At 36.5% G+C, this 18,927-nt stretch overlaps 1 protein-coding gene across 1 annotated transcript in view; it reads right to left on the bottom strand.

Annotated features, from left to right (window-relative positions):
* The window catches only part of Pof1b (POF1B actin binding protein), a 79,883-nt gene that overhangs the window by 1,879 nt on the left and 59,077 nt on the right, over positions 1 to 18,927 (bottom strand). Inside the window, exons 9-14 of the mRNA XM_055598252.1 lie at positions 12,093 to 12,185; positions 11,084 to 11,197; positions 9,932 to 10,084; positions 9,522 to 9,641; positions 5,400 to 5,528; positions 4,506 to 4,588 (exon numbers count right to left, since the gene is read on the bottom strand). Coding sequence (XP_055454227.1) covers positions 4,506 to 4,588; positions 5,400 to 5,528; positions 9,522 to 9,641; positions 9,932 to 10,084; positions 11,084 to 11,197; positions 12,093 to 12,185 — 692 coding nt within the window. The remainder of the gene's footprint in view (positions 1 to 4,505; positions 4,589 to 5,399; positions 5,529 to 9,521; positions 9,642 to 9,931; positions 10,085 to 11,083; positions 11,198 to 12,092; positions 12,186 to 18,927) is intronic.

The raw sequence follows: 18,927 nt of genomic DNA, 5'->3' as shown, positions 1-18,927 counted from the left end.
CTTACTAGGAACCCACTTGGAGACTGATATGGCATTAGCTACATCTGAGCAGGGGTTCTAGGTTATCTCCATGCATGGTCCTTGGTTGGAGTATTAATTTTAGAAAAGACAAATGGGCCCAGATTTTCTTGGTTCTATTGCTCTCCATGTAGAGCTCCTGTCCCCTCCAGGCCTTTCTATCCCCCTCCTTTCATAAGATTCCCTGCACTCTGCCCAAAGCTGCCCAAAGCATCTGTTTTGATATACTGCTGGATAGAGTCTTTAAGAGGCCCCCTCTGGTAGGATCCTCTCTTGTTCCCTGTTTTTTCCCTCTTCTGATGTCCGTCCCGTTTGCCTTTCTGAGTCAGGATTGATCATCTTACCCAGGCTCTTCTTTCTTACTTAGCTTCTTTATGTATTCAGATTTTAGTATGATTTTTTTCTATATTATATGTATAATATCCACTTAAAAGTGAGTATATATGATGCATGTCTTTCTGCTCCTGGGATACCTCACTCAGGGTGATCTTTTCAAGTTCCCACCATTTGCCTGCAAATTTCATGATTTCTTTGTTTTTAATTGCTGAGTAGTGTTCCATTGTGTAAATGTACCACAATTTCTGTGTCCATTCCTCAACTGAGGGACATCTGGGTTGTTTCCAGAGTGTGGCTATTAGAAGTAAAGCTGCTATGAACATGGTTGAACAAATGTCCTTACATACTTGAGCATATTTTGGATATATGCCTAGGAGTGGTAAAGCTGGTTCTTGAGGAAGCATTATTCCTAATTGCCTAAGAAAGAGCCAGATTGATTTCCAAAGTGGTTGCAGAAGTTTATATTCCCACCACCAATGGAGGAGGGTTCCCCTTTTTCCACATCCACTCCAGCATGTTTTGTCAGTTGAATTTTTGTTCTCAGCCATTCTGATGGGTGTAAAGTGAAATCTCAGGGTCATTTTGATTTGTATTTCCCTTATGATTAAGGACGTTGAGCATTTCTTGAAGTGCTTCTCTGCCATTCTATATTCCTCTACAGAGAATTTTCTGTTTAGCTCTGTACTCCATTTTTAATTGGATTGCTTGATTTGTTGCTGTTTAACTTCTTTATATATTCTCAAAGCATTGCATTCCATTCACAACACTGAATAAATGAAATAGAAAAGAAAGAAAGGAAATATCCTAAAACAATTACAAAATAGAGAATAGTAAAAATTATGCAATATGAAGAAAGAAGTGCTCAAAAATATTATAGCTGTATTTCCTATTCTATAAGGAAAGAACAGTTTCAGCTTTATCCCCTAGGCTTGTATCTTAGCAACTATTCATAAAGAGAAAGTAAATATAAAATACAAGTAGGAAATATAATTTAAAAGGTTAGATAGGAGATAAAGTAAATAGAGATTTCTGAAATGAAAATTATTTCTGAATAGTTAATATAGATGTACCAAGAAAAAGAGAAAGGGCTCAAATTGCTAAAATCTCATAGGTTAAATAGAATATCGTTATTATTGACTTTGAAGAAACAAAAAAGATATTAATGGGGGAGAGGGAACTGTGGGGAAATAGGGTATAGGTAACAGGTAAGAGGGAAATAAGAGACAGTCGGAGTAACAATAAACAGAGTACATTGTATACATGTATGAAATTATTAAAGAAAAAAATTAAACAATAAAATATAAATGAAAAGGGAAAACAATACAGATTTATCAGGACTAAAGAAAACTCAGATTGTTAAAATTACAATGGTAAAGAAAAAAATCACTATTAGTGACTTTGAAGAAATAAAAATGAGTACATAAAATGAGTACTATGAAAATCTGTAGGGAAAAAAAATAGGTAACTCAGATGAATAAATTCCTAAGAGAATACAGAGTGTGAATCTATCTCAAGAACAAACAGAAAAAATTTGAAATACAAGACAAACAAACAATTTCCCCAAACGAAAAACAATCTTCAAATATTTGAAACTAGTATAGTGCATCAGGAGTTTAAAGAATTAATGGTAATCCTTGGAAATTCATTTTATAAAGTAAATTTTAACCTGCTATTAGAACCAGAAATATATCACAAGATTAAAAGAACAAAAAATAAAAAGTGGCTGCATTGTCCTCTACTGTGGCCTGATAAGAAAGAAGAGGAGAACCTCCCCTATCAGTGGACTTGGGGAGTGGCAGTTCAATAACATATGAAAATAGTCACATACCATGAACAAGAATATTAGATTCAAACAATATTAATATTGGAACATCTTTAAATCATTTAATATATTATTTATAGTACAATGGGCATCGTCTTTTGATCACCTAAGTAGATAAAAATTAAGCTTTAAATTTTCTAGCACTGTGATAACCTGAAAAAAACTCCATAAAGTATGGATCTTCAATTTGATTAAAAATAATCCTAACTCACAGCTAACATCATAATTGAAATGTAAAGAGAATTCCTCCACCCACTAATCATGATCAGAAAAAGTTTAAAAAAAATCCCTTTCTCACTTCTATTTAACATTGTATTGGAAATTTCAGGGCAATTAGTCAACAAAAAGGAAATAAAATGTAACCAGGCTACCCAGGGACAGTGGCACACATGGGGCACACCAGTAATCCCAGCACTCAGGGAGGCAGACATAGGTGGATTACAGTGAGTTCAAGGCCAGCCTGGTCTACAAAACAAATCCAGGACAGGCAAGACTACACAGAGAAACCCTGTCTCGAAAATCTAAAATAACAACAACAACAAAAGTAACCAGGCTGAAAATGAAGAAGCTAAACACTTCTATTTGCAAATGAAATAATTTCACATAAGAGAATTTTGAGTTCAGTTAAAAAATAAGCTATTACAACATATCTTTAACCTTGAAAGATAGAAAATTAATACATAGACTACAAACTGTAATCCTATAATGAATGATCTGAAAATAAAGTTAAGGAAACAAATCTAGGAATTTAAGAGATGACTAGGAGGTTCAGAACAATGGTTACTCTTCCATTCCCAACACCCACATTGTGGCTTAAAATCATCTACAGCTCAGTTCTGGTGGATCCAATGCCCTCTTCTGGCCTTCCTGTACACCAGGCATGCAGATGGTACATAGACATATATGCATGTGAAATTTTTCCTTTTAAAAAAGAAAACAATTTTCCCAGCAATTGTATGAAAAAATACTTAGGAATAAAGATAGCAAAGAAGTATAAATGAAAACTATAAATTATTGTTTCAGTAACTGATGGAGAAATGGGCATGGTAGCATACACTTTTAATCCCAGAACTCCTAGAAGAATTATGATAGGAAAGCATGATTCTTAACATGAGCACTCTTGCTTTAAACCTATTAAGACCTATAGTAATAAACAGTAGTGTGACAGTGGCATAAAAATCAATGGAATAAAACAGTCTATAATAAAAACTAGGCAATTGAAAGTGGAAAAATAATTTAAATAGAAAAATTTTCAAAGAATTAAATATACATTCCATATATACATATATATATATATATATATGTATAACATAATGCAAAAATATGATCACTAGTTAGAAAAATAAAAATCAAAGCTACAAATAAAAACTCAACAGTTGCTGGGCATGGTGGCACACACCTGTAATCCCAGCAATGGGGGAGGCAGGTGGATCTCTGTGAGTTCAAGGCCAGCCTGGTCTAAAGTGTGAGTCCACCACAGCCAAAGCTACATAGAGAAACCTTGCCTTGAACCACCCCCTGAAGAAAAGTCAATCAAAAAAAATCCCAAACCTCAGCAACTATATTGTCCAAAAGAAGAACACTAACAAATGTGGCAAGAGTAGAGAAATGCTGGTACCCCCTTTACTACTTGTGGGAATGTACAATGATAGAGCTTCTTTGGAAAGCTGCAAGGTAGTTCTGCAATAAAGTTAATTTAACTATCGTAGCTAATAACTTCACTCCTAAGCCTATACTCAAAAGAAATGAAGGATATATTCAAGAGTTGTACAGAGATGGTCATTGTAATATTTATAATAGTCCAAATTTGGGCACAACTGAATATCTATCAACTGATAGATACAGTGTCATAATTGAATCACTGAGTATTTGTTTTTTACTTCAGTAGTATTTAATATACTATAAACATGATATACAGTTATTGTAACTATGATAGCAATGTCCTTTTAAATATAGTCATTCTTCAGTATAATTGCTGAGGTTTAGTGATATACACTTCAACTGAGAGAATAATAACTTAAATTTTATAATAACTTGGCATTTTAAAATGTCATTTTACCTCCCCCTGAGGGGGGAGCAGCCTTACCAGGCCACAGAGGAAGACAATGCAGCCAGTCCTGATGAGACCTGATAGGCTAGGGTCAGATGGAGGAGGAGGAGGACCTCCCTTATCAGTGGACTTGGAAAGGGGCATGGCAGAAGATGAAGGAGGGAGGGCGGGATTGGGAAGGATGAGAGAGGGGCTACAGCTTGAATGCAAAGTGAATAAACTGTACTTAATAAAAAATTATTAATTAAAAAAATAAAATGTCATTTTAAAATACATTACTTTTTTGTGGTGATTGTAGTCCTTCCACTGCTGGAGGGCTGGTTATGGGATGAGTATATTTCTTGTCTCAACTTTGAGAGTTCCTTACAAATTAAAAACAATGATTATTTAAATATAAATATAAGCATAATGTACTAAGATTACTAAGGACAACCCCACCACTCCTTCTGGATTTGATATAAAGTGTTCTAATCCTACTAATGCTGATCCACAGTACCCAAAATATACATGCCTTTTAAGAACCTCACTAATTAACATGGGATATTGACAATCAGATGGACATGGTTGTCAGTATGAGAATGTATTTTTTTTTGTTCTGAACAGTTGGAAAGTAAGGCCAATTAATACTAGCAATAATAGTAATATTTCAATAAATAAGTAGATGCAGTGTTCTAACATAAATTTATTGTGAATGTTACTATGTGTGCCATTATAAAATAATAACAATAAAATATTAGCCATTGATTTTAATAGTTCTATTAGAACTTATTGTATGGCAGATCCTGGGCTTTGTGCTGCTGACATGGTTTAATGAAGGAGAGTTCATGATCTAGAAATGAGCTCACAGGCTTTGAGGAATTTCACTGCTAATAAAATATAAAGTCAGGGTCTTAGAAATAGTAAATATACAACACCATTTTTTTAAAACATCAATTTCTGCTTCGATTTCATTTTAAGTGGAAATCTTACTATTCATATACATACTCTCCTATGTAGTAATGTTTTGGTAATGTGTATTTCCTTGCTGTTTTGATTAAGAGTCTAGCCTTTAGCTGCTGAACCATTTCTCCAGCTCTATGTTTCCTTTCCTAAACCATGGACATTATTTATTCTACAGAAATTAATTGTATCATTCTTCTCTACCCTGAATTTTCCTTTTTTTTTTTTTCTTACCTCTGATTGACGCTTTATAACAGAATCCTTCTCTTCCAGTAAACTTGTCAATTCATGAAGCTTGAATTGGAAGTCACTACAACTTCCTTCTCTTTTTGAAACATCTTTTTGGTACTGGTTTAATTGGGACTAAGGATTTAGAAATAATAATTGTTATAATACTCTAAAAATACAACTTAATTCTAGTGTAGTAGAGTTAGGTCAAATCACACACCTAGTCATAAAATGAAAATTAATACATCAATTTCCATAAATATCTACAGAATTATATTGATGTAAAATATAAGGTTAAATGCCAGTTAAAAATTTCTCATCTTAAAATGCTGTGCTTACTTTATACGATTATGTACTTCCTAAGCAAATGCTTTAGGACATAGCAAAAGAATTAAGCTAAGAAAATAGGCTCTTTGGATTCTGTCAAAAACTAATTAAAGCAAATGTCCTTTTTGTGTACTTGTGCCTCTTTTGGGTATGTGCCTAGGAGTGGTATGGCTGGATCTTGAGGAAGCGCTATTCCTAGTTGTCTGAGAAAGCGCCAGATTGATTTCCAGAGTGGTTGTACCAGTTTACATTCCCACCAGCAGTGGAGAAGGGTTCCCCTTTCTCCACAACCTCTCCAGCATGTGTTGTCCCTTGCGATTTTCATCTTGGCCATTCTGATGGGTGTAAGGTGAAATCTCAGGGTTGTTTTGATTTGCATTTCCCTAATGGCTAATGAGGTTGAGCATTTCTGTAAGTGCTTCTCTGCCATTCGATATTCCTCTGCCGAAAATTCTCTCTTTAGCTTTGTTCCCCATTTTTTAAGTGGATTACTTGGTTTGTTGCTTTTCAGCTTGTTTAGTTCTTTATATATATTGGATATGAGTCCTCTGTCAGATAAAGGGTTGGTGATGATTCTTTCCCAATCTGTAGGCAGTCGCTTTGTTTTGATGACGGTGTCCTTTGCTTTACAGATAATTTGAACACAGGGAACTTCCCAGAGACTCATACTCCAACCAAGGACTATTCGTGGAGATGACCTGGAACCCCTGCACAGGTGTAGCCCATGGCAGTTCAGTGTCCAAGTGGGTTACATAGTAATGGGAAGAGGGACTGCCTCTGACATAATCTGATTGGTCTGCTCGTTGATCACTTCCCCTTGAGGGGGGAGCAGCCTTATCAGGCCACAGTAGAGGACAATGCAGCCACTTTTGATGAGAACTGATAGACTAAGATCAGAAAGAAGAGGAGAACCTCTCCTATCAGTGGACTTGGGGAATGGCATGCATGCAGAAAGGGGAGGGAGGGTGGGATCGGCAGGGGAGGAGGGAGGGGCTTATGGGGGGATACAAAATGAATAAAGTGTAATTAATAAAAAAATTAAAAAAAACTAATTAAAGCACCTTCAATCTTAATGTTATAATGTGACTTTTAGTTCACAAAATGACTCTTGATGCATGTCTTACGTGAATATTAACACTATCCCAGGGAGATAAGCATTATTTTTTAAAAAGTTAAATTAATCTAAAAAGTAATCCAGACTAATGTAATAACAACTCTAACTCAAAGAAAAGGTGCCTGAGGACATACCTTGTCTTCCTCACTTCCACATATGTAGACATAGAAGCTGCTGGATTAAAATGCTTTTAATTATGTTAGGTTGGAACAGACCAGTGGAAAGATATTTCATAGAATTATCAGTAGGCCTAGTAACAAATTAGGTTTTCTTTAATTTATTTAAATCATTGGCCATTTTTTCCATTCAGATATTTAAATGTAGGAGCTGAAGAGATGGCTCATCTGTTAAGAGTATTGGTTGCCTTTCTGAGAGGACCCAAGTTCAATCCCAGCACCCACATGGCACAGCTCACAACTGTCTGTAACTCCATGTCCAAGACATTCGTGAACTTCACGAACATAGCAATCCACAAAAAATAAATATAAACAAATCATAAGATATTTAAATGTATTTGTCTACATTTAGTACTGAGTAAAATAAGGTTTAGTTAGATCAATTCAACATAGAATTATAAGGTAAAACAATACCTACTCTTGCAAATATCTTAATTTTGGTGTCTATTATAGATGAAAAAAATCCAGTATAACATCATGAGTGTCAAAATTCTTAATATGTATAATATGTTAAAATACAGAGAACAAATGAGCATGAGGTGACCAGCCTCAATTGATACGTGTAAAACATAACTACTGAACCTCAGGCTCAGGAAACATCAAGGAAGAGGGGACAGTAAGACTAAAGTCAGAAGACCAGTAAATCTGCTGTGAGATTGATCATTCTTGCAATGAGTGGGAAAAATAGTTTTCCCTACATATAAATACCTTATCTGGTTATTCATACCAAATGGGCAGCCTCAAAATTATATATGTACAAGTAGCACAAAATGTGCTAAGCAAGTTATATTTATGTGTTTAGGTATTTATAATAACATTTAAAGAAAAATAGGTCAATATCTTGAGAGGAAGCAAAGCATGGGTATAGAGGAGGGATTGGGGAGAGGGAAGAGAAAGGTGAAGTGCTATAATATTTTTAATTTAAAAACTTAAAATATCTATAAATTATTCAGTTAAACTATGGTTTAGCTGTATAATGCTAGATATTACTCTTCCCTGAAGAAAGATGCATTAAGGAATATTATGAATGGTCTTCCACCCATCTCCCAAATGTAAATTGTTAAAAATTAGTAAAAATCAAGACAATGAAATTAATACTCTTTTTACCATGAGAAGAAAAAATATCCTGAAGCATAATATAATTTAACTTGAAATAACAGAAGTTTCACTGTTTTTAATATACAGAAGTATATTTATTATAAAAGGTTTTAGAAAATATTAAAAAACCATCAATGTACTTAGTTTTCTCTGTAGCTTTGAAGTTATAATAATAATTTATTTTTATTTTTTAATAGTAGTAGGGTTGGGGAGTGGTGGTGATGGTGATGATAATTATTATTTTTTAATAAAAATTTACCTTATTAATTTATCTGTGCATGCATGTGTGTTCATGTTTGTATGTGCATACAGAGGCCAGAAGGTAATGAATCTCACAGAGCTGTAGTTACAGGCATTTGAAAGATGCCTAGCTGGTTACAAGGGTATTGATATTCAAATTCAGCTCCTCATGATTGAACAGCACGTGTTCTGAATTACCTCTTGTAGAGGAATTTTAATCCAGCAACATGGCTAGTCTGTCAAAACATCACATACAATTCCTAGGTCTGTATGATCTGGCTGGAATACAGACACACCCTTAGTACACACTTTTAGTTCCTCTGGCTGAAATATACACCCTTAAACCTTTTTGCTGGAATATAGACAAGAAACAGCTTTAATACCTCTGGCTGGAATATAGAAACATTTTTAGTACACTCCTTTAATCCCAAACAGTGATGCCTACTTGAGGGACAGACAGAGTGATGAATCAGAGAAATATTTGACAGAATGAGTCAGAGATAGGATACATTCAACTCTCATAAGAACAGACAGAAAAGAGAAGCTACTTAATGTCAGCTCAGAGAGAGTATAGTACAGTGGAGTAGAGTACAATACAGGAGTTCGTGGAAACAGTAGAGTTCAGGAGTACAATACAGTTTAGTGAAGTTTGGTACAGTTCAGTTGAATGCAGCTGAGTTTGTGCAGTTAGGTTTGCAAAGTTCAGAGGCAATTTTTCTAAGAATAATTCGGTGAGAAGGCAAGAGAAGCCAATTTGAATCAGTCGACTTGGAAAGAAGTTATGCGCCAGAACAGCTGAATTGAACCAGCCAGCAAGAATTCAGAAAGAACTAGAAAGGGTGATCTTATTCAGCCGTAAGTCCCGGAGAATGAAAACATTCTAGGCCTAGATTGGGAGATGGAGATCAGAAGCTGAAGCCTTCAAGGTCCAGGCTTGCAGAAGATTAGATTGCACAGAAGCTGGAAGCTTCCAGGCCTAGGCTTAAAGGTAATTAGACAAAAGTACTCTGGACTCAGGCTAAGCCATGTACTTCTAAAGCCTGGGTATGATTTTCACCTCATTCCAACATCAGAGGAAATAAAAACATTTCCAACTTCTCAAGGTCCAACAATCACTATTGTTCTAAAAGTTTCTGTAGAAATGTATATTTATACAATGTAGGGTCAACATACCCTTAGCTTGCCGATTTCTCTGTCTTTCTCAAGTCTCAAGTTTTTTACCATCTCTGTATAATGGTTGCCAATCTCATCCATTTTAGCCTGTAGTATCGGGCCTGTGCAAGTCTCAGACACCTACACAAAACCAAAATAACTTTCTGTAATTGGATTCTTAGGAAGAAAATATATATTAGGTTTCAAGATTTATTATTGCATGAATACCATGTGATTAAATAAGACACTAAAAATAAAAAAAAATGATCTTGAGAATCTGTTTGATAAAGTTCAAGTGTCAGTTTGATAAAATTTTCAGTTAAGGTCAACAGAAAAGAGTCCAAGTACTTTTTAAGGTGAAGTTTGTGTATTCTATTAACAATGATAGATTTATAATTATATTACTGGGACAATACTACAAAAATTAGTACCTGTATTCTAAGGTTTTTATTCTCTTGCTCTAAATTACGTTTACAATATTCTAGTTCTTTTAGTCTGTATTCCATGTCTGACAGTGTATGTTGAAGAGAAAGGTTATTTTCTTCCAATGTCTGACATTTTGAACTTGAGGCTTGAAGTCCTTGCTGTAAAGACAAAAATCCATAAGAAAAATCAATTTTGAATTTACAGATAAAATGTCCTTTTAAGTGATGCATTGAGAAAAATGAAGAAAATGTTTTTTTCAAATTGAATCTATTAGGTTTTTTTTTTTTTTGGAAACACTAAGATTTATTTCCTAATTTATTATAACTCACATGCATTAAAAATAGAATATTCTAAATAAAACTTCAAATATCAAAATAAAAGTCAACCATATATGATAAAATTCAAAAGAGAAATACCTATTTAAGGAGGGTCACCTTAACATGAGGAACTATATTAAAGGGCTGCAGTGGTAGAAAAGTTGAGAACCACTGTGTTAGGTTTTTACCTTTAGATGATATTGTAAATATCATACGACATATTAATATAGTTCCTAATCTCATTTCTCTAGCTTGAGCAAAAATTAATAATATTTATATAAAATATACAGTATCTCAATTTAGTTTTTAGGCTCTTTCTGGTCTTACCACATCATACTATATTCGCAGTCTAAAATTATTATTCCTTGATTATGGTAAAAATATAAGCTTTGTAAAATCTTTGGGAATGTCATGACATGAAGAGAATGAACTCTAGGGTCTCATTACAGTTTGATTAGAATTATATCAGAGAACTACAGAATGACTTTAGAGTTCATTCCTTTGTTTATTAAGTACACAAACATAATATGTACAATTTTTCTCAGTTAACACATCATTAGTTTGAATGACTGAGTCAACTTAAACTTTCAGTGGTTCTTATTGCCCCTCAATACAGAGAACTGTGTACTTTGTATACTATATAATACATAAGGTTGCTTATTTTTCTGAGAGGACATTCAGTTGTTGAAAATATTCAAAGCTGTTCAATTATCAGATGAACAAATGGTTCCATACACTTTAAAGCTGCCTGTATTGTATCTCAGAACATAAAAATGCTAGTAATAGTGGATATGGAAAGCTATCAGTCTAGAGTATCACCTACAAAAGACATCAACTTACTTGCTGTTGGCGATTGTTTGCTCTCACTGATGCCAAGAGTTCTTCATATTCCTTTATTTGATTTTCTTTGAATGCCAAATCCTTTTCAAGTCTTATCTTGTCATTTTCCAGTGACTAAAGGCAAAAAAATTACTTATTAGGACTCGGAGTTATATAAAATTGCTAACAGGTAAAGTCTTGTTTATGTTGTAAAAATTTAAATAAAGACTTGTTTCATCTTGTAATTGCTTAAGAAAATAGAATTCTTCAAAGTCAAGTAATATATAAAATACAAAAACCTGTATTGAAAGAAATATTTTGATGGATTAGCTACTGCTAAGTGCAATGAAGCAGAAAGCCCTGATTCATTTTTATGTTTTACTTCAATCTACAAAGACTTGTTCATCCCAGCAGGCAAGGCAAAGAATTTTCAAATTAAAATCCAGCTACACTCACGAGAATGCAGAAACAAACCAGAAACAAAGGAAAAAACAAACAAACAAACAAACAAACAAACAAACAAACAAACACCACTCCAAATTCCTCAAGGTGTTTTTCACTATGAAGAGAACATTCAGAATGTATCTATCTGATGGCATCAAGAATACCAGTTAAAATAAAAAGTAGAAAAGGTTATGTATTGGGAAGAAGGGGTTTTCAAATTGTTTTTTTTTAAAGAAAGAGAAATTAAAATATACGTTATTATGGTAGTAAAGAAGGAAATACTTATTAAATGAATACAGTGGTTCTAATTTTGTAGGCAACTCTGCCTTTCAGCATTAAAATTACCTTAGTGTTAAATTAAATGATTAGTACATATTAACACACTTTCATGTACAAATGAGGCAATTCTTTTGTCATCTTTCAATGCTAATTAGCTGTTTGAAAAAATAATTTATGTCTAGGTATGTGTAGTATTGTCACTTTACAATAAATTTTATAAAGGTATATTGAATATTTTTATTTCCATGTTAGGAAGTAAACAATCAGAAATAATGATTTTTGAGGGAAATATAAATATAAATCTTACTGTCAAATCATTTTGAAGATGTCCAAGTTCTTCCCGGATGTTGCTAAATGTGGACAGCACTAGTCTCAGTGACTTATCAGACATACCCCTCATCTGAATAAAGAAAACAATTGAGGGATTATTTTTCTTAATGCTTCAAAATAGGTAACACAAACAAACATAGCTTGTATTTTTATTCTGTTCCTACAAAAAAAAACCCATTTATTTTTTATACTTTTTTAAAAATATATTTGCTCACTGTGTAGCCCTGACTGGCTTTAGATTTGTTTTGTAGATAGATCAGGCAGGCCTAAAACTCAAAGGGATCCATCAGCTTCTACCTCACAAATGCTGGGATTAAAGACCTGTGTACCACCACACACAATCCTTTTATACATATGTTCAACTAAAACAATCACACCACTTTCCCCCTTCTCTTTTCTCCCTCCAGAACATCCCATGTACTCTCATTAGAACCCCTCCCATGTCTGTCACTGACAGAAATTTATTTTTGATATAATATTTGACTAGAGACAAATGAACTTTCTGAATGATGCTCTTAAACAACTCAAGCAGCATTCCTGAAAAGATTTTTAGCTATGCCTTTGAAATACTTTATTAAAAATTTTGTATGAAAACAACCTATCTCCTTCACACAGAAGAATTCTATCATTAATTTTTGCTTTTATAGCATCTGACAAAGTCTAACACCCATTCATGTTTAAAGTCTTGGAGAGATCAGAGATACAAGGCACATACCTAAACATAGTAAGGAAAATATACAGCAAGCCTATAGTCAACATCAAACTCAATGGAGAGAAATTTAAATCAATCCCACTGAAATCAGGGACAAGGCAAGGCTGCCCACTCTCTCCATATCTCTTCAACATAGTACTTGAAGTCCTAGCTAGAGCAATAAGAAAACTAAAGGAGATCAAGGGGATACAAATTGGAAACGATGAGGTCAAAGTGTTACTATTCATAGATGATATGATAGTGTACATGAGCGACCCCAAAAATTCAACCAGAGAACTCCTCCAGCAAAGTGGCAGGATACAAAATCAACTCAAAAAAAGTCAGAAGCCCTCCTGTGTACCAAAGATAAAAGGGCCGAGAAAGAAATCAAGGAAACAACACACTTCACAATAGCCACTAATAACATAAAGTAACTTGGGGGACTCTAACCAAGCAAGTGAAAGACCTGTTTTTTTTTTTTTTTAAAAAAAAAAAAGAACAACTTTAAATCTCTGAAGAAAGAAATTGAAGAAGATATCAGAAGATGGAAAGATCTCCCAAGCTCATGCATTGGTAGGATTAACATAGTGAAAATGGCCATCCCACCAAAAGCAATCTAGAGAATCAATGCAATTCCCATGAAAATACCAACTCAATTCTTTACAGACCTTGAATAAAAGATTCTCAGCTTAAATAGGGAGAAACAAAACAAAACAAAACAAAAAACCCAGGATCTCCAAAACGACCCTGTACAACAACAGATCATTAGGAGATATCTCCATCCCTGATCTCAAGCTGTATTACAGAGAAACAGTAATAAAAACTGCATGGTATTGGCATAGAAACAGAAAGGAGGATCAATGGAACTAATAGAAGACACAGAAATAAACACACACACACCCATGAATACTTGATTTTTTGTCCAAGAAACCAAAACCATTCAATGGAAAACAGACAGTATCTTCTACAAATGGTGCTGGTCAACTGGATGTCTACATGTAGAAAAATACAAATAGATCCATATTTATCACCCTGCACAAAACTGAAGTCCAAGTGGATCAAAGACCTCAACATAAAACCAGACACACTAAACCGCTTAGAAGAAAAAGTGGGAAAGAGCCTAGAAGTCATTGGCACAGGAGAGAACTTCCTGAACAGAACACCAACAGCACAGGCTCTAAGAGCAACAATCAATAAATGGGACCTCATGAAACTGAAAAGCTCCTGTAAAGGAAAAGACTGTCATCAGAACAAAATGACAGCCTACAGACTGGGAAAAAATCTTCACCAACCCTTTATCTAACAGAGGGCTGATATCCAGAATATATAAAGAACTAAAGAAGTTAAAAAGCAATAAATCAAGTAATCCTATTAAAAAATGGGGTACAGAGCTAAACAGAAATCTCTGTAGAGGAATATAGAATGGCGGAGGAACACTTAAAGCGACCCTGAGATTTCACCTTATACACATCAAAATGACTAAAATAAAAACCTCAAATGACAACACATGCTGGAGAGGTTGTGGAGAAAGGGGAACTCTTCCATTGTTGGTGGGAATGTAAACGGGTACAACCACTTTGGAAATCAATCTGGCACTTTCTCAGACAATTAGGAATAGTGCTTCCTCAAGACCCAGCTATACCACTCCTAGGTATATACCCAAAATTTGCTCAAATATACAAGGACATTTGCTCAACCATGTTTGTAGCAGCTTTATTTGTAATAGCCAGAACCTGGGGACAACCCAGATGTCCATCAAAGGAGGAATGGATATAGAAATTGTGGTACTTTTACACAGTGGAATACTACTCAGCAATTAAAAACGAGGAAATCATAAAATTTACAGGCAAAGGGTGGGACCTAGAAATGATCATCCTGAGTGAGGTATTCCAAAAGCAGAAAGACACACGTGGTATATACTCACTTATATAGACCTATAAGATAGGATAAATATACTGAAATCTATACACCTAAAGAAGATAAACAAGAAAGAAGAACCAGGGTATGATGATAAATCCTCACTTAGAAAAACAGATGGGATGGACATTGAACATAGGAGCAAATAAGTATCAGGACAGAAGCCTACCACAGAGGGCCTCTGAGAGACTCTACTTAGCAGTGTATCAAAGCAGATATTAAGACTCATAACCAAACCTCAGGCAGAATGCAGGGAATCAAAAAACGGAGGGTGGGGTTAATATGATTGGGAGAGGCCAGGAGTTCCACAAGGAAAAAATATATCTGGGCACAGGGATCTTTTATGAGACTGTTTCTCCAAACAAGAACCATGTATAGATGCAACCTAGAGCCCCTGCTCAGATGTAGCCCTTGGTAGATCAGTATCCAAGTGGGTACCCTAGTAAGGGGAACAGGGACTGTTTCTGACATGAACTCAACGGTGGGCTCTTTGACTCCCCCCCACCCCAGAGAGGAGCAGCATTGCTAGGCCACAGAGGAAGACTTTGTAGCTAGTCCTGAAGATACCTCATAAACCAGTATCAGATATAAGGGGAGGAGGTTCTCCCTTATCAGTGGACTTGGAAAGGGGCAGGGAGAAGATGAGGTTGGGATTGGGAGGAAAAGAGGGAATGGGATACAGCAGGGATACAAAGTTAACAAACTGTAACTAATATTAAAAATATAAAAATTAAAAAAAAAAGACTCATAACCAAACCTTCGGCAGAATACAAGGAATCATATGAAAGAACGAGGAGTTATCATGACATGGAGAGGATAGGAGCTCCACAAGGACCAGATATATCTGGGTATAGGGGTCTTTTATGAGACTGATACTCCACCAAGGACCATGTATGGATATAACCTAGAACCTCTGTTTGGATGTAGCCCGTGGTAGTTCAGTAACCAATTGGTTTCCCTAGTAAGGGGAACAGGTTCTATTTTTGACCTGAACTCAATGGCAGACTCTTTGGCCTCCCCACCCCCCAAAGGAGGAGCAGTCCTGCTAGGTCACAGAGGAGGACTTTGCAGCCAGTCCTGAAGATACCTGATAAAACAGGGTCATATGAAAGGGGAGGAGGTCTTCTCCAATCAGTGGACTTAGAAAGGGTTAGGGAGGAGATGAGGGAGGGAGGGTGGAGTTGGATGGAATGAGGGAGTGGGCTACCGCTGGGGTATAGAGTTAATAAAATGTAACTAATAAAAAAAATTTAAAAATGCTTTTATTTTCATTCTTTGTTCAAATGATTAGAAAAGAGATAAGACAGTTAATTTTGAGGCCATAAAATGAACTTGCCTAAGTGTGCTGTGATGTGCATGGATTTAGCCTGCAATATGAAGGATAAAATATTGCGTAGAGTACACTGTGCCTTGCCCTAAGTTATTTCAAATGGAGTTTTCAGGCAGTGACTTGCCTTGAGTGACACCATCCTCTTCAAGATTCTTTGTTACATTTTAAAATATAGGATCCTGCATAACACAATTCTTAAAAATATGTGTTTGTTTTCTATCATATGTATGAGTATTTTGTCTTCATGTATAGATATGCATCTCATGAATAGTGCCTGGTGCCTGAGGAGGCAAGAAAAGGGAATAGAATCTACTGGGAGTTACTGAATGTTGTTAACCTCTTTGTGGGTCCTTGGAACTTAACCCTCGTTCTCTACAATAGCAAAAATACTTCATCTGTCCCATCCCTCAAAATGATACAGGGCTGTTGAGATAGATTAGGGAACAGAACTAGATTGTTGCATTTTGAATACAAATCCTCATGCCAAATGACTCCTTGTTTTGTCTGGTGCAAGTGAATAATCACCTGCCTACCCAGTAAGAACTATGACAAATAAACCATCTGTTAAGAACAGTGATTTTCAACTTGTGTGTCATGACCTCTTTGGGGTTAGAATATCAGGTATTCTGCAGATCATGTATTAATATAACAAGTCATAGTAGTAGCAGTATTACAGTTATAAAGTACTAATGAAATAATTTTATGGTTGGGGTAATTACAACATGAGGAACTGTATTAAAGTATTGCAGTGTTAGAAAGTTTGAGAACCACTGATATAGATGAGTCAAATATTACTTACTATATATGATCTTATACAATTAAAATTACCTTACAAATACACAGGAATATGGGCATATCAAAACCATATAAAGCAAAAACCAAGCCAAAAAGTTTCTCATGCAGAGGCGGAGCCAAGATGGCGACTAGCACACACAGTTTCCGAGCTGTGGAAGAGATAAAGTTCTGAGTTGATGAGTGGAAGAACTTCTGAAGCCAGGGAAACAACGGAGAGACTTTCTAAACAAGAGGGAACATCGCAGGAGGTGAAAACCTTGGTCGCAGGTCACCCAGGGACTTGTTTGGGGAAGGTGAGAAACGATCCTTTGATCTCTCGGCACTCCCCTCCCCCAGACCTCCCTCCTCCTCAGCACAGGGGACTCGCCTTTCTCAGCGCAGACCTAACTGCCTGGGGCCTGCAGCCACTGAGGCGGAGCCCCAAGCCCTTTATCGGCAAAGGCCAGCAGTACTGTGTCTTGGAGCCCCAGATTCGCGCAGCGGCTGCACCATCCTCCCAGGGCATGAGTCTGCTAGACGCCATACTAGCTCCGCAGGATCACGATCACTGACGGTACGGCCCGCCCAATCCCACAGTGACAGAGAATATGCTATATACTCACCAAATCCAGACAGAAACGCCATACAAGCTAGACACACCAGGCGCTGGGCCTCCGAAGCTTGGAGAGCACAGTGAAGAGACCCCAGGACTTCCCAGAAAGCATCTGGACTAGCAACCCAGTCTCCAGTTACAGCAGGACTTTCTAACCTGGCGGCTGAGCAGCACTGAGCTGGCGGGGCACATCAGCCCTCCAGTTTAATACTAACCAGGGCCAAACCAGAGAACAGAAAGGCTGGTTACCCCGATTCCAACTGACGAGACCACCCTGAAATCTCCAGCTGCAGCAAGACCTCATAACCTGGCAGTGACAACAGCACAGAACTGGCGGAGCACATCAAAGAAGCAGGGCCAAACCAGAGAGCAGAGAGCCCAGATACCCCGTTCTCTGCCAAGTGACCTGCCTATAAGTGAGTGAACCCTTGAGAATCTGCAGCTCCACTGATCCTGGGTCCTGCTAAAACAGAAGCCAGGCATCGAAGCCCTCCCACCCATATACCCACTTTGGGAAACAGAGGGGCACTTGGAACATTGAAGTTCCTGCTCTGTGGGTCTAATTGAGGAGTTAAGGCAGTTAATGCCAGAAATCGCGCTGCGATCATCACTAGTGCCTGCGACATATACATTGCAGAGCCCCTCCCACACACTCAAGGGTTCAACATTAGCCATCACTCTGTCCCTTGAGACACACGCCCACGCCCACTTACACACACACACACACACACACACACACACACATATATACACGCACGCACGCTTGCATTTGCCTCTGTTTGCGCCTGCGTACTTTCCTCCCACAGGTACAGCTAGTCCTCAGCACACGCTAAGGACACGGGACCTCTCTCAACTTCCTGAAGAATTCTCCAGACTCGAGAGAGAGACAGTACCAGTCTGATCGGCAGAATCCAAAAACAAACAGGGAAGGTCTCAGATAAGCCAATGGCCAGGGGTAGGCGAAAGAACACTTCCAACATAAATCAGGACATCATGACTTCACCAGCAAACCCCAAAATCGATGGATACTCCAATTCATCAGAAGCACAGGAAAATGACCTTAAAGCCATGCTTGCTCAATTATTTGAGGCTCATAAGGAGGAAATGAACAAATCTTTCAAAGAGTTGGCCAGTCAATTGGAGATAAAGAAAGAAGAAATAGACAAAACCCTTAAAGAAACACAGGCAAACATAGCCAAACAAATAGAGGCACAAGTAGAGAAAAAATTAGTGGCATACAAAAAGGAAATGAACAAAGAAATAGAGTCCATCATAGAGAGACAGGAATCCAAATTCAAACACATGGAAGAAATGGTACAAGGCATGAAAACAGAATTAGAATCAATAAAGAAAACACAAAATGAGAAAACTCTTGAGCTGGAGAACTTTGAGAAAAAATCAGGAACCACAAAAGTAAGCATCACCAACAGAATACAAGAGATGGAAGAGAGAATCTCTGGAGCTGAAGACACACTTGCAGAAATTGA

This window comes from Psammomys obesus, unplaced genomic scaffold, assembly GCF_907164565.1.
Source record: "Psammomys obesus unplaced genomic scaffold, mPsaObe1.curated_primary_1811, whole genome shotgun sequence".
Lineage (NCBI taxonomy): Eukaryota > Metazoa > Chordata > Mammalia > Rodentia > Muridae > Psammomys > Psammomys obesus.
This window is presented reverse-complemented; position numbering and strand designations above follow the sequence as displayed.